A 17,243-nucleotide genomic window follows, 5' to 3' on the forward strand; every position below is an offset into this window, starting at 1 on the left:
GGCTCGATGACCGGTCTGTCAGAGTGATGTTACTGCAGAAGATTCATTTTCCTTTATGTTACTAATGTTAAGATTTTTTTCAACAGAAACAATAGTTTTGAAGTTTTGAAAACTAATGTGAAATTTTATATAATGCACAAGAGTTTTGATCAGAGAGACAATATGGACTGAATCCTCATACAATTCTTAACTTCATAAATGCAATTTATTTGGGCAAGGGATGTAAGCCTTTCCCACAAAATATCTTCTTTTGTTCTTTGTCCAATCCCCAGACTCCAAATAATTTTAATATTAGCATGTTCATATTAACAATAAAATTGTTTTTCAGGATATTAAGATTTAAATTTAATTTAATTAAGCAGAGCCTCATTCTTCTCTCTTTATCCAGAAACACTGAAGACACATGGCCCAGATAAATTATACCCGGGGGTCAGAATTTATTCTCATGGACCTCACAGATCATCAGGAGTTGAAGATGCCCTTGTTTGTGATATTATTATCCATCTACCTCTTCACAGTAGTAGGCAATCAGGTTTAATCCTAATCATTAGAACAGAAACAAGACTTAACACACCAATGTACTTCTTTCTTAGCAACCTGGCTTCTGTCGATTTCTTTTATTCTTCTGTCATTACACCCAAAATGCTTAGGAATTTCTTGCACACACAAAATGTAATCTCCTTCAATGCATGTGCTGCTCAGTTAGGCTGTTTCCTGGCCTTCATGACAGCTGAGTGCTTGCTCTTGGCTTCCATGGCCTATGACTGATATGTGGCCATTTCTAACTCTCTGCTCTCCATGATTTAATGTCCCCAGGAATCTGTAATCAGCTTGTGGCTGTCCCCTACAGCTATACCTTCCTGGTTGCAGTATTTCATGCCATCCTCACTTTTCACCTCTCTTATTGTCACTCCAATATCATTAATCATTTCTATTGTGATGACATGCCTCTCCTGAGGCTAACTTACTCAGAACCTCACGCCAAACAGCTGTGGATCCTTGCCTGTGCTGGTGTCATGTTCATTTCTTCCCTTCTGGTTGTCTTTGTCTCCTACATGTATATTATTTCTGACATCCTGAAGATGTGTTCAGCTGAGGGCAGGCACAAGGCTTTCTCCACATGTGGCTCCCATATGTTGGCACTCACCGCATTCTTTGGGACCCTGATCTATATGCATTTACATCCAAGCTCTAACCATTCCCTTGACACAGACAAAACAGCCTCAGTATTCTACACAGTGAGCATTCCCACGTTGAACCCCTTAATCTATAGCCTTAAGAACAAGTTGGTGAAAGGAGTCCTGAAAAAAGTCATCTATAAAAACCAGGCTTTTGTGTTCATGAAATTAAGAAAGTGACTTGAATAAATAAAAATGGGATTTTCTTCATGGTCTAGCTTTATTCCTCAAAAAACTACCAGGATGTCTATTCATAATATGCCATTTCTGTATATCTGTTCACTATATAATGAAATTTTCTAGATTTACACTTAGAATGAGATTTCAGATATAAAAGTAACTGTAAAAATTTGCTCCCCTTCTTTCATTTTTCAAATGGAAATGTAGTAAAAGTAATTAATTCTCTGACCCTAAGAATTTATACCAATTTTTTTCATCTCTCAAAATGAGAATTGCACCAAAAACCATCATCTGGATATACAATTAGTTATAAGCAGAATATGGACAAAAGTTCAGACTCTCCACCCCTCCAAAATCCCCAGTTCAGGATTTTCTGGCTGTATTAACAATATGTCAGGAGAAAAGTAAAGATACATAGTCTAAATATCTTCTTCTTGATTTGCTAATTTCTTGAAAACAATTATTACAGTGTAAAACTGTCCCATATTCACATTTCAAAAATTGCCTTTATTAATGAGAATTGTACTCCATCTTAACTTTATCTATTTCACAGATTTAACGTGGCCTTCCACTGGTCTGGAAGTCTGGTTTGCTCTGGAATGACTAACTCTTTAAGTTAACTGCCTTTTTTATGCCTATGAGACCTCATTATATTTTTTCTGGTTATCTAAAATAAATTAACAGTGTAATTCAGAGATGGAATCCCATAGGGTATCATACATTGGAAAGAAACGTACTCAAGATAATTGAACCATGAAAGACCATTTTACCAGTAACAAGGATTATATGCAGTTACACTAGGAAAATCTTGGGTAGATTGATCATTATTGATTAAGGTACAGTTTATACCACAGTGAACTCAGCTGGCAATGTATCCTAGTGAAAAGAACATATGCTTTGTAGTCAAAAAACATGCTCAGGTCCTAAACGTGGCATTGTGCTATGTGTGGGCTCTCATCAGTTTATTTATCTGTTAAAGGAGGCCAATATTACTCAATTTGGAGTATTTTTAGGATTAAACAACATGAAAAAGGATAATAGACAGTGGTAGGTATTTGCGTATCATCTCCCTTTCTTTCATGAGCCTAAAGACCTCAGTTCTAGTCTCAAATCTACTGATGAACTTGAGAGTACAATTTATAAATGAGAATTACCATACACAGCTGATAACTGTGACATAGATAAGATATAGATATAGGTATAGATATAGCTATAGCTATGTATGTATATTTTTCAAATAAATGGAATAATTTTACACGTTTCCATTACCCAGAAAATGGTTTTGAGTTTGCAACTAAAACATATAATTTGATATATTTTTTCCATCTAGGGACCATTAGAATACTAAATATCAGGAAGAAGCTATTAATGTGCAGGGAAAGGACATTATATTCAAGTAAAATTATTCCTTACAAATCTTGCCTTAGGCCAAGGCCCAAAATATACTATACATATATTTTGATGGATCATAGAGACACAGGGCTAGTCTGATCCACAGTTTTCAAGTCTCTTTCCTCATCTTTTCTTTAAACTCATTCACCTACTATTTGAACATTTCAGTGGCTCTCTGTTTTCTTACAAAGCTCCTTAGCATGTTTTAAGTCTGTATTCTATATACTGAAAGATTGTCATTAAGGTCCTTGAATTCACAACCTCCTGTCTCGGCAGGGTGGCACATTTACTGCGCCACAGCTGTTTCTTTTAAAGAGCACAGATTCCTTGGAGTCTGGATACCTGAATGTGAATGCTGGGTCTAACACTTGCTGAGGCAAAAGCTCTGTATTGTCATAGGATCAAAAAAGAAAATGAAGGGGCAGTCTCGGTGGCGCAGCGGTTAAGTGCGCACGTTCCCCTTCGGCGGCCCGAGGTTCACTGGTTTGGATGCCGGGTGCAGACATGGCACCGCTTGGCACGCCATGCTGTGGTAGGTGTCCCACATATAACGAAGAGGAAGATGGGCACGGATATTAGCTGAGGGCCAGTCTTCCTCAGCAAAAAGAGGAGAATTAGCAGCAGATGTTAGCTCAGGGCTAATCTTCCTCAAAAAAAAAAAAAAAAAGAGAACAAATTAAAGAAAATTTGTTTGTTAAAGACTTTTTAAAATGATAAATTTTAGATTTCTTACTCTCAATTTTAAAATGTTGAACATTTAGAAAACTATCTAGCCAAAATAAAATTTAAGAGTTTCAGGTTAAAACAAAATTTGCTACATAATTATTAATACAGGCTAAAAGATTTATCATGATTTTTATTTAAAATTTAATGATGATTTTGTAAATTGGTCCTGTTCATTTTGAATACAATTGCTTTCAATTAGACAATTTTTTAAAATTTGTTAACAAATTAGTCCTCCTGAGGAATATATCACAATGAAACGTTTTCCTCAAAAATGTGGAATTATGAAGTTATTTTTAATGGTAAATAATTAGGAATACTTCAAATATTCATATGGGCACTAGATAAGCTCAAATTGTATGTATCTAAATGTGAAAAATTATCAATATTCATAAGCATGGAATCCATTGAAAAATGGAAATATATGTATGAAATTAAAATTAAGTTTGTTTGAAGTAGAGTATAGCACAAAATGTAAAGAATCAGTTATTTATTTATTTTTTAATTTTATTTTTAAATTTTTTTATTGCAGTAACATTATAACATTATATAGCTCTCAAAGGACATTGTAATATATTTCAGATTTTCTGTAGATTACATCATGTTCACCAACCAAAAACTGATTATAGTCCATCACCTCACATGTGAGCCTAATTATCCTTTTTGCCCTTCTCCCTGCCCCCTTCCCCTATGGTAACCACCAATCCAGTCTCTGTTGCTATGTGCTTGTTTGTCATTGTTTTTATCTTCTACTTATGAATGAGGTCATATGGTGTTTGACTTTCTCCCTCTGACTTATTTCATTTAGCATAATACCCTCAAGGTCTATCCGTGTTGTCACAAATGGCCAGATTTCATCATTTCTTATGGCTGAGTAGTATTCCATTGTGTATATATACCACATCTTCTTTATCCATTCATCCCTTGATGGGCACTAGGGTGCTTCCATGAAACTTCTAGAAGAAAACATAAGCAGTATGCTCTTTGACATAGGTCGTAGCAGCATCTTTTCAAGTACCATGTCTGACTGGGCAAGGGAAACAAAAGAAAAAATAAACAAATTGGACTACATCAAACTAAAAGTCTTCTGCACAGCAGAGGAAACCATCAACAAAATGAAAAGACAACCTAACAATTGGGAGAAGATATTTGCAAACCATATATCAGAGAAGGGGTTAATGTCAAAAATATACAAAGAACTCATTCAGCTCAACAACAAAAAAACCAACAACCCAATTAAAAATGGGCAAAAGATCTGAACAGAGACTTATCTAAAGAAGATATACAGATGGGCAACAGGCAAATGAAAAGATGCTCAACATCATTAACTATCAGGGAAATGCAAATAAAAACTACAATGAAATATCACCTCGCTCTGGTCAGAATGGCTATAATCAACAAGACAGGAAACAACAAGTGTTGGAGATGATGTGGAGAGAAGGGAACCCTCATACACTGCTGGTGGGAGTGCAAACTGGTGCAGCCACTATGGAAAGCACTACGGAGTAGCCTCAGAAAATGAAGAATAGATCTACCATATGATCCAGCTATTCCACTGCTGAGTATTTATCCAATGAACTTGAAAACACAAATGCATAACGATACATGCTACCTTATGTTCATTGTAGAATTATTCACAGTAGCCAAGACTTGGAAGTAAAGGATCATTTAAATGAATAGAAAGGAAGGATGGAAGGATCAACCACAATGTCACCTTATAGGCATAACTACTAACATTTTACCATATACAATTTGAGTATGTTTCCTGTGTGTGTATATGATGTACAGGTCATAATATGTGATGTGAACATTACAGAAATAATTTCTTACTACATAATTTGGTTAGAATGCCGCTCTTTTTAACTTGCTATATTTTTAACATTTTTCAATATCAGTAAATGTAGACATTTCAGCTTTTTTATGGCTATTTAGTATTTTAATAAAAAGCTGTGCAATAACTGAACAGTTATCATATATTTAGACAAATTCCATTTTTGGTAAGTAAAAATTGGATAATTTATATATTTGCATATTTATATTATTTCCCTGAGTAGCTAGCATTAAATCATTGTATCAAGTGGCAGGCATATTTAACACTTACTATTACACTGCCTTCCAGAAAGATGAAGACAAATTATATCTCTATTAGCTGTATCTGTTTTCCTACAACTTTACCAACAGTGGGTATTATCATTCTTTTAATTTGATCAGTCTGATGGACAACTTATTTCTACCCAGTCCTTTCATATTAATGAGATGGATGTTTTCTCTTTGTAATTACCATGTAGATTGGGGAGAGAGACCCATAAATATAGGTATAAATATGCTGTGGAAAGAGACGCATCATAGATTTTAAGTGCTGCTCTAGCATACAGTATACTCATATAAATATGTGTGCCTCTTACTAAACACTATTTTCTATTATTTTCCTTATAATACCAACCTACTTTTCATAACTACCACCAGTGCAGCTCCTACTAACTCATAAAAGCTACATCTGCACATCTCTCCCCATCTCCAAATTCAGATAGGTTTAGATCAGCTGTGGTAGGAATATTTACCCTATAGGAATCAGTAAATCAACTGATGCTACAAATCAGCAATATTTTGTTTTTCCTTTTTTGAAAGCCAGTTAATAAACATTCACTGGCATGCCACTGATTCTCACTTTGTTTTATATTATGTAGTTTATAATATGGTTTACTATTTGTAAGGAGTAATAACCCTTCATTACATATTATTTTAAGAAATGCCCTGACTGTTCTTGCAAGTTTATTTCATAGATTTATTTAGGATTATCTACCATACATTACATGGTTGAATTAACTTGTGAAGAATTTTGTTGTTTCCTAAATGTCATTTCACTAAGAAATGTGAAACAATAAATTTATTCAACTTAAACATAAACAATGCGACCATGTAAAACCAGCATTTTGCCAAGTTTGATAGTATATTAAACCCTAGGTTTTAAATGTTTTTGTTTACTATTTTAAATGGAATCTTGAAAATTCTATTTTCCTATTTCTTTGATGTTACATTTTTATTATGGCATCATTTTCATTATATAGCTCTGTAAGAGAAGACTTTACTATAAACATAACAAATCTAATAATATCTTTTTGCTGAACTTATTGGTTCAGATACAGTATCATATATTTTATAAATAATGATGTTTTTACCGCTTCATCCCTTGCACTGACTAGCACACTAAAATAATGTTTAGTCTGAGTCATGGTTGTCTTAATCTTGAGGTTAGTTGAAATGTTTAGTATTTCATCTTTGTATATTACTCTGAAATATGCTGTCATCTCTTTTTATCATTGAAATATTTATTCTTCTATACCCGTTATGCTGGTTTTTCATTGTGTTTATGAGATTCCACATTTAATTCAAAAAATTCTGTCTTCTTTAACAATCCACCAGATTACTGAGTATGGTCAAATTTCTGTCTGGAGCAAATCCCTTCAGATCAAACGCAGGCAGAATAGAAACATGAGAATGGCCCACAGGACCAGTGAGAATTGTCTTTCCAATACAGTCCTCATAAAATAAGCATGACTTAAGTTCTTAATCTAAGAAGTGGAAGATTATCCAGAATGGGCGTTCTGGAGATAACATTCAGATATGCTTGCACATTCCATGGCCAAAGACAATAATTCAGATGTGACTGAATTCATCCTCTTAAGACTGACAGCTAATCCAGAGCTTCAAACCCTTCTTTTTGGTATCTCTCTAGTGGTCTACCTTATTAGTGTTATAGGCAATCTTGGATTAATTATGTTAATTCATATCAGTCGTCATATTCACATACCTATATATTTTTCCTCAGCCACCTGACTTTTGTTGATTTTTGCTATAGCTCTTCTATTACTCCTAACACTCTGGTATACTTCCACCAAGAAATTAAAAGGATATGCTTCCTTGCTTGTGCCACTCAGTTGTGTTGCTTTATAATGTTTGTGGTTTGTGAAATGTATATGCTCTCAGTCACGGTATGATGAGTATACGGCCATGTGTAACCCTTTACTTTGTATCATTGTCGTGAATGGAAGGGTCTGTATTTGAATGGTGATTAGTACATATTTGTATGGGTTTCTGCGGACTCCTGCAGGCAACTCTTACATTCCACTTGTCTTTCTGCAATTTAAATATAATAAATCACTTCTACTGTGATGATGTTCCCCTTGTTGATGTGGCCTATCATAAAACCCATTACAAAAATATCAAAGAACTGACATTTATTCACACTTGCTGGTTTCATTACCTTTTCCCGTCTTTTTGTCATCCACATCTCCTACATGGTCATTCCATTGGCTATTCTGAGGATTAATTCAGCTGAAAGAAGACAAAAGGCATTTTCTACTTGTGCCTCCCACCTGATTTCCATCACTATATTTTATGGTGCAGTCATTTTCGTGTATATGCAGCCCTAAACAAGGCTGTTGCACAAGCTAACATTAAACCCTGCATGAGTAGGATCCTCTGGGCCTCAGAGATCTTGGCTCAGGTGTCCATCTGGACGTACACACCCACCAGGAAGGCCCGGTGCAGCAAGAAAGCCAAGGGATCTTGTTAGAGGAAGGTGAACTAGGCACTTTCCTGAGGGCCATCTGCACCACCTCAAATTTCAGGCTGCGCAGACATTACATGAACATGGTCAAGAAGTTGGCTGAGATGCTAAGGTTGTTCTGGATGGAGTGCGTGGCCTGGTTAAAGGCCTAGTTGCAGCAGGACTTCTTAGTTTAGCTTATCAGCTGCTGCAGGTTGAGAAGTCCAGGAAGAGAGTTTTACTTTTCTACATGGTAAATTCATTATCATACTCTCACATTCCTCAGTCTTCTCCCCTTTTCTTTATTACTATGCAAAGGATGATCTGGCATATCTATCAGATATGGAACCAGACATATTTGAGTATAGGCTTTAAGGAGCCATCCCAGCAAATTGTTAGGGCAGCCTTCAGGTGGTGTTGCCCAAACAGTGCATCCTAAATGGGTGAGCACCTTATGTTAATGAACTTTCCTCTATCCACTCATATATTCTATACTGGTACAAAACTCCCCAGATGTACTTTTATAAGTATCCCCTAAGTACCTACTAGTACATGTCAGTGCAAATCCATTGCCTTAGGGATTATTTCTCCACACAGAGTTGCTTACAATTTTATACCCAGACTGTGCTAAATTCCTCACTATTTATATAACCTTCCTGTTTTTCAATTGGATTATCTGTAAAAGATTTTTTTTCTTTCCCTTTTTCTCAGAACTCATTATCATCTCTGGAAGCCCCTTAATTCCAATATGTATCACATTTTCACTTGCTCTGGTTTATATATTCCATCTTTGACACTAACATTATTACATTTTCCCATTTAAATCACCTCTCTTTATGAATCCTCTAAACATAAAAATAATATTATCTTTTATGATTATTATTCAAAAACATTCAGTGTATTCTATAGCAACAATTTGAGGGTACTTTACGAAACAATTAAAAATCTCACATATGCTCAAGATTTATTTTGTTTTATTTTGTATTACATTGAAAAGAGAATATGGAACATATGTAAGATGATCATATTTAGTTTTGTCTGAACTTAGTGAATATTTCACTGTTTTGCATATTTTTACTTTTCTTTTAAATACCTCACTCAAAGCAGTAGTCAGATTTCTTGAAAAATGTGTCCATGTTCATCGTTTCCACTGTTCACTTTTGATTCTCTCTTTAGCCATTTCAATATAGTTTCTCTATTTATTACTGTACAGATAAGGTCTAAGTTCTCAGGTTTCTTCCATCTTAATGAGTTCAATACACATTTAAAAATCTTCCTCTTACTGAAATATTCAACAAGAAAGTGTAAGAAAAACTTATGACTTTGCTTTGGGCAAAGACTCCTTACACAAGACACAGTAAGCACAAAATATAAAAGAAAAGTTTGATATAGAATTAATTATTATTAAAAATGTTGGTCTTTGAAAGATAGGAAAATAATAAGGTAAGCCACATACAGGGAGATAAATTTTGCAAAACATATATCTATATACAGTATGTAGGAAGAATTCTTACAACTCCATAATAAATATAAAGGCAACACATTTAAAACTAGACAAAAATTTTGAATAGGCAGTTCACAAAAGAAGATATGTGATTGATTGGCCAAGAAGACGATAAAAAGATGCTAACATTACCATTCATCAGAAAACAGAAATTAAAACCACAATGATGTACTGTTACTCACCCATTCAAATGGTAAAGTTTTAAAGACTGACAGTATGAGTTGATTAGAACGTGGAAGAACTGGATCCCTCATATATTGCTGGTAGGAATCCCAAATCTTACAGCCACATTGGATTTGTCAGTATGTCATAAGTTAAGCATATATTTGCTACATGACCCAGCAATTCCAGTCACAGGTATTTACCCAAGAGAAATGAAAATATATGTTCACATGAAGATGTGTATGTAAGTGTTCACTGAAGCATTATTTTTTATAATCAAAACTGCAAGCAACCATGTCCTTCAATTGGTGAATGGATAAACAAATTGTGACATAGTTACAATATAAGATACTACTCAGAGATAAAACTCAAATATTAATATTTGTACATGCAATAACATGGATGAATCTCAAAAACATTGTGTGAAATGAAGGAAATCAAACACAAAGAGTGCATTTAGCTGAAATTCTGGAAAAGATAATACTATAATGACACAGCAATTCGGTGATTGCCTGAAGCCATTTGGTGGGAGAAGTTTGACAACAAAAATTCAATTAAGGTAGTTTGAATAATGAATAAACAGAGAGATCACAGAAGTTAAGTCCAGAGACAATCATAAGTAGATTGAAGTTTTAATATATAAATAATTTTGAAATTTACATTTATTGCTAAAGTACAAATTGTGTTTGGTATTTTGTATTTATTTAAAAATTAGAGAAAAAGTCTCACATAATGATATCGACCCTGATATCAGTTTCCCCACATTAAACCCAGCATATATGGGGTTAAAACCAAAACACTTATTCCCTGCTTACTCTCTGGTTTCCTGGCTCCAGAATCCACTATCTTCCATGGAGACAGACACTGTCAAGGACAAGCACCTGGACTATCTCCTCCAGCAAAGAGATAGGGCTGGTGGGAAAGCTGCTGATCAGCAAGGTCATGAGCTCCCTCCTCTCTGCAAGTAGTCTCAAGGCCAAAGACAGGCTGGTGGGAAAGCTCTGACCAGCAAGGCCATATGCTCCCCCTCCCCTACCTAAAACCCCAAATAAAAACCCTTCCTTTTAGCTTTTCTGGGAGTTTGGGATTTCAGCATTAGCTGCCCTCGTTCCTTGCTCAGCACTGTGCAAAAATAAAATTCCTACTTTCTTCCACCACACCCGGTGTCAGAGATTGGCTTGCTGCGCAACGGGTGAGCGAACTCACTTCAGGTTCGGTAACAATAATACACCATACGTGCATTCCAAAATATCAATGCATTACTAGTACAAAATTATACTACATAGAACTAGATGTAAGTATAAACAATTACCTACCCACTTTGTGGGTTGCCGTTTGATAAAAATTCAAAATTATAAAAACTGAGAAGATCTGTTGGAGACAATGATTGAATAGGCCATATGTGAAAATATACAACACACAAAATTAAGATAGAAATAAATCTGGTAAAATATTGTCAACATGTTTTACAAATGAATATTAACACTCATTATACAAAAATGCCTCAATATTAATAAAAATTATTATTAATGATCGTTAAGAAAAGTGCCAGCAGCAAGATAATTCATCAAAACTTTGGCATCCAATAAATTTGCTTTAAAAATGAGAAGAGTAGATCCTTGCTAATCATCAAAGAGGTTTTACTTTAAATACTATCTTACTAATACTATCTTATACTATCTTAACTTTTACACATAAAACAAATAAATCTATATGCTTGGAAAATTGGTAGCATTTGTTTCTCTCTTTCGGGTGTGATTGGACAAATTTTATTATCATGATAGTGCTCCTCATCTGGCTACCCGCACTTTGAGATCAGTAAACAATCCTTGTACATCCAAATATATCCTTTTCTGTCCTAAACAGGAAGAATTCTTTCTTTTTGTGAGAGAAGGAAAAATTATCTCTATAATAAAGCAGTAGGAAGAAGTTAAGGAAGAGTAAAAGAGAATGTTCTAAGAGCTGGAGATGACTGAGGTTTTGATAAAGGTTTTGAGGAGAAAAGGTATGTAATAAAATGTCTGACTTCGTTTTGATGTTTGACTACTCACAGCTTTCAAGCTCTACCACTTCCCCTCCCCCTTGTACCCTACATACGGATAAACTGATAAAAAACTCACTGCCCCACCTTTTGGTGCCAAATGGAAGGTTGAACCATGCAAGCCTTTTCCTGAACGTGGGAATCCTCACCCACTCAACACAATACAAATCCCAAATCCGACTACCATTCCCTGCTCCCTCAAGCCATTTTCAGACCAGCTTGGGAGCTCACACTGCTCACACGAGAAAGCCTCATTGTGTGAGCAGTAATCTTTTCATCCTCTCTTGGTGAGTGTGTGGCTTCGTGAATCTGGACATCTAAAGCAAATTTATATAGAAAGCTTCATCCATTTCTGTGGAGTGGCTACAACAGTGTGTCAATCGACCTAGGACTTACATGCATTCAGTTTCCTAGAAACTGAAAAGGAAAATGAACATTAAATTAAGCCTTGCTATTGAACTGGAATATCAATCATAACAAAAATTCAAGATATTAATCTAAGAAGGAAGGTTTGAATGTTAGTGATTGGAAAATTCATTTTTATCTAATGGCTTCCAAAAGCTGTTACTAAATCTAAGGCCCATGAACTGAACATTTATTTTAAATAAATACATAATTTTAATATGAAACCATTGTGACAAATATTAAAGCAAATATAGCAAGTAAAGCAGAGATGGCAATTCATCAAGCTGTTTTCCCAAAAGAGATCATTAATATGTTCCTCTACTCTAGATTTTTTAATTGACTAATAGCTGAAAAAGTGATCTACCATTTCAAGAGATATAATTTGGTCCCCAAACACTAGCCATCAAATAACTGCATATTCTTGAATAGAAAACTATACTGTTGTTCAATGTTTGCTAAAAATAATGTAGTAAAAAAAAAAAGTTTCCCGAAGGATCACATACACACATTCGTCAAAATGCAAAGTTGTCTCATAATATCCAGGTGATTTTAAACTGTACTGGCTTCATAAAGATTCCTTCCAGGTTCACTAGATCATTAAGGAATTTCTGGTTGAACTTTATGACAGAGTATTGAACACTGAAAGCATCAGGTAGTAGAAAAAACTATACTCAATCTCTCTTGGGTGGGAAAGGCTTTGGATTTGCAGAACTGTAACTTTTATTCACTTAATCATTTAACAGATAGTTATTGACCATCTTTGTACTGTATACTATTAGAGGTAGATGATTAAATTGTGTATAAAATAAGTAATATTCCATAAAAATAGCAGTTTTAAGTTTAGAATTAGTTACAGATAAGTTAGCAGTCTGTTGCATTATGGTGTTGTAACAAAAAACTCAACACTATAAGTGCTATAATAAATAAATCGGGGATGCAAAACCATATATATGAGGAGGACTTAATCTGGCCTGAAAAATACTGAAAGCCTCCAAGAGGAAGTGATTCAACAGAGTACAGAGAGTTAACTAGAAGGAAAAAATTCTGTCTCACATTTGAATAACAATGGTAGTTTGGAATATCTGCAACATGGTGATTATATGAAGAGTATTGGAAGATATCAGCCTGATCTGAGATGCAGGAACTAGGTTTTTAAGAGTTATGTCATCCATGTGAAAGAAGTTAGAATTTATCTGATGGACAATGGGAAGACATTGAAGGATTTCATCAAGAGTATAAAAGAATGAAGCTGTGTCTGAAAAAGTTTATATAAACTGAAATGTGAGGAACAGAGAAAAGTAGGAGAGATTGGAGGCAAAAGTGAAAGTTAGGTGCCATTTGCAAAAAATGTCCAACAAAACAGAAAGTCATTGTGGTTGGATCAAGGAAACAATATAAGTAAACAGATTTGAAAAGTATATAGGTTATAAAATTGGTAGGAATTGGGGACAGATTGAATATTGGCAGGAGGAACAGAAAAGTACAGTAAACAAAAATTTGTCTCTGATTTGAAAAACTGAATGGATAATGGCCTTATTCGTTGAGATACAAAGTATATACTCCGGATCTTGAGTATCAGGTCCAATGTGCAGAGACACCAAGGTCTTTTCTGAATGCAATACTTTCGATGAACACCTAGAATATCTAAGTGGTGATTTCTGGGAAGCATTTAGATATATAAAGCTGGAACAGAGAAAATAAATCTGGAATAGAAATGTGTACTTGTGCATAATCAGCAAGTAGATACTTATTGAGGACATTGGACTGGATAAGATTTTTGAACAAGAAGCTGTAAAGAAGGAAAGCTGGAAGGCTTTGGAGACGGCCTGAAGAATGTGTCATCTAAAGTATAGATAATAGGAGCAGAGCCGCCAAGGTGCAGAATCAAATGGACAAATAATGAATTCAGAGATTGCTTTCTTCTGGAATCCAAAGGTATATCCAATAGAGTTCAGTACTACAGAGTTGCCAAAGAAAAGGAGGCTTTATTGGATTTAGGAATAGGGAAGATGACAGTAAACTTGGTAAGGGGATTTCTTGATTGAATAGGAAAGGAAAGTGGATTATACTTGCTTAAGTTGTAAATATGGTTGAAAAATTGGGAGTGGATGCCCATTCTAAGATATTTGCTTGAAAAGTGGTGAAAGGGAGAGAAAAGATAAAGGAGTAACAAAAATAAGGTTTACAAGGAAATGTCGATCAAAATTTAAGAGGGCAGATGCTTTTTCTATTTTATTGTTTTACATGTCTTGACTGTCTATAAGGTGCATGCAAAGTAACCTGAGACAATGTAGTGATAATGTCAGAAAATCAAGTTGATTTATTTTCTGCTTTAAGAATGGAGGAAAATGGGTTCAACTCTGCTAACTTTCAAGTGTTCAGAATCCAGCTTGGGTTTATGGAAATGTTCTCTGGAATTTAGATGTTCTAAATGCTGCCCAAATGCTATTCACTTGAGACCACTTAGATACTGAAGATAGAGGCTAAAATGAAGTCTCTTAAACATTTACAGCCGTTTTACAATCTGGAAAATTATTCACTGGTGTGCATTTTGCCAAAAGACAAAGCCAACAAATTCACAACCCTATTTTACCTTAAAGTCAGTATTATATATGTATTAGAAAAAAAGTAGAAAATGGAGATGAGCAAAAGAAAATTTTAATGTTACATCAAACAGGACACCTAAAGATAAAGTGTTAATATTTTGCTTTTGACTTTCATTTTACATTTTTGCCACATAGTTTTGGTAATTTTTAATATTCTGATGAAATTATGCAATAATTTTATTAGATCAACTTCTAATTTAAGAAAGTATTTTGATATGCATTATCATAGGCGCTTGCATTCTTAACGTTGCTTTTTTCTTTTGTATTTTAAAAAAAGTACAACACAGACTTTGATTATAAAATTTTAATTGAAATATTCTCTCTTTTTACAGCTCTCAAGTGGATTTTATATCCTGGAATTGATGCTTGGACCAAATCCTTTCATACTGAAAGTATAACTATAATCCTCACATACTTCAGAGTGCTTATCAGGATTCTACTTTGACTGAATTTAATATAACATCCTGGTGAGCCAGGGCTATCTTCTCACATTTAATTGACTATTTCCTACAAAGTCAAGGGTATTCAGAGACGGTGCTCTGAAGGAGTTTATTATAGAATTGTTTATCTATTTCATGGCAAAAGGCAATCATTCAGCAATCACTGAGTTCATCCTCTTGGGCCTCACAGGTAATCCCAAGCTTCAAGCCATTCTCTTTTGTGTATTTCTACTGATTTACTTAGTTACTGCTTTGGGTAATCTTGGTTTGATTGTGCTAATACAAATCAGTTCTCAGCTTCAGACCCCCATGTACTTTTTCCTCTGTCATCTGGCTTTCATTGATTTTTTCGGTACCTCTGCAATCACTCCAAACACCCTGGTGAATTCTTTACGTGAAATTAAAAGTATGTCATTTTATGCATGTGCCACTCAAGTGTGTTGCTTTATCACATTTTCAGTTTGGGAATTATTAATGCTCTCCATCATGGCCTATGATCGGTATGTGGCCATCTGCAAGCCTTTACTCTATGTAGTTCTCATGCCTAAGAAACTCTGCATTCAAATGGTCACTAGCTGTTACATTTATGGATTTACTGTGGGACTCACACAAGCAGTGGCTACATTCCACATGTCTTTCTGTGACTCTAATGTGGTCAACCAGTTCTACTGTGATGATGTTCCCTTGATTGCTCTGGCCTGTTCTGATACTCGAGTCAAAGAGTTGATGTTGTTAACTATTGCTGGGTTTAATGTTTTTTGTTCTCTTATTACTGTTCTCATATCCTATGTATTCATTGTCTTTACCATCTTAAGAATCCATTCTGCTGTAGGAAGACAGAAAGCCTTTTCTACCTGTGCTTCTCACCTGTTTTCTATTACTATATATTATGGGACCCTCAGTTTTATGTACTTGCAGCCCAAGTCAAAACACTCGCTAGACAAAGACAAATTTGCCTCAGTGTTCTATGCAGTGGTGATTCCCATGCTAAACCCATTGATCTACAGTTTGAGGAATCAGGAGGTAAAAAACGCTTTGAAAAAAATTACTGAAAAGTTGTATTCTAGTAATCGATAATGAATTGTGTTGTTATCAAAGGAGTACTGGATCCTGAGTTAGGAGATTTTAAATCCAGGCATGTACAATGATGCCAGTAAGTGTCAGAAAGTGCCAGTAAGTATAGGAGCCTTTGTCCTCTGGGGCTTAGTTTCCTGATGCCTATTTCCCTGAAAATCCCTTGAAGGCATTCCTTGAAAATTCCTTGAAAATGTTTTGACTTACACATAGTAGGAATTTCAATGTCTGTTTGTTTAATAGTCGAATTATAAAAAAGAGATAAAAATCATTCATTCTCTTTGAATGTGAGATGCTTCCACAATAGAGACAAAGAACAAACCACCTTAAAATCATAATTTTATCTTGTTTCACTATGATATTGAGATTTTTAGGTCATCTTGAAAGACATGAACTATGCAAATAACATTACAAATATAAGTAATATTCTCTTTCATAGTTGAACTGAGGGAAAAAGTAACAAGGTGCTTTGTTAAAAGGTTTTGGATTTAAAGTGCCTGAAAAGTGACCTTACTCTTCACTTTACAATGTCGTTATTGATATGGTTGAACATTTTTTTAAGACATTATTTTTTTAGGGCAGTTTTAGGTTTACAGAAATATTGAGAGGGAGGTACAGAGATTTCTCATATACTGCCTACTGTCTCACACGCCTAGCCTTCCCATTATCAACATCACTCACCAGAGTGGTACATTTGTTACAATGAATGAATTTACATCGATGCATCATTATCACTCAAAATCCATAATTTACCTTAGGATTCACTCTTGACGTTATACATTCTATGGGTTGTGAAAAATGTATAATGACGTATCCATCATTGTAATTTTTTTTTAATTTTTAAAGATTGGCATCTGAGCTAACAACTGTTGCCAATTTTTTCCCCCCTTTTCTGCTTTTTTCTCCCTAAATCCCCCTAGTACATAGTTGTATATCTTATTTGCGGGTCCTTCTAGTTGTGGCATGTGGGACGCCGCCTCAACATGGCC

The 17,243-nt window shown here is 34.8% G+C and overlaps 1 protein-coding gene and 1 pseudogene across 1 annotated transcript; both read left to right on the plus strand.

Moving 5' to 3' along the window:
• Positions 1-403: 403 nt before the first annotated feature.
• Positions 404-1,358, plus strand: LOC139040463 (olfactory receptor 8U9-like; annotated as a pseudogene).
• A 14,131-nt stretch (positions 1,359-15,489) lies between these two features.
• LOC139040606 (olfactory receptor 5AL1-like) lies at positions 15,490-16,257 on the plus strand. Its single transcript, XM_070487358.1, has one exon. The coding sequence runs from the start codon at positions 15,490-15,492 to the stop codon at positions 16,255-16,257; it is 768 nt and encodes a 255-aa protein (XP_070343459.1).
• The last annotated feature ends 986 nt before the right edge of the window (positions 16,258-17,243 follow it).

This window comes from Equus asinus, chromosome 17 (assembly GCF_041296235.1).
Source record: "Equus asinus isolate D_3611 breed Donkey chromosome 17, EquAss-T2T_v2, whole genome shotgun sequence".
Classification (NCBI taxonomy): Eukaryota; Metazoa; Chordata; class Mammalia; order Perissodactyla; family Equidae; genus Equus; species Equus asinus.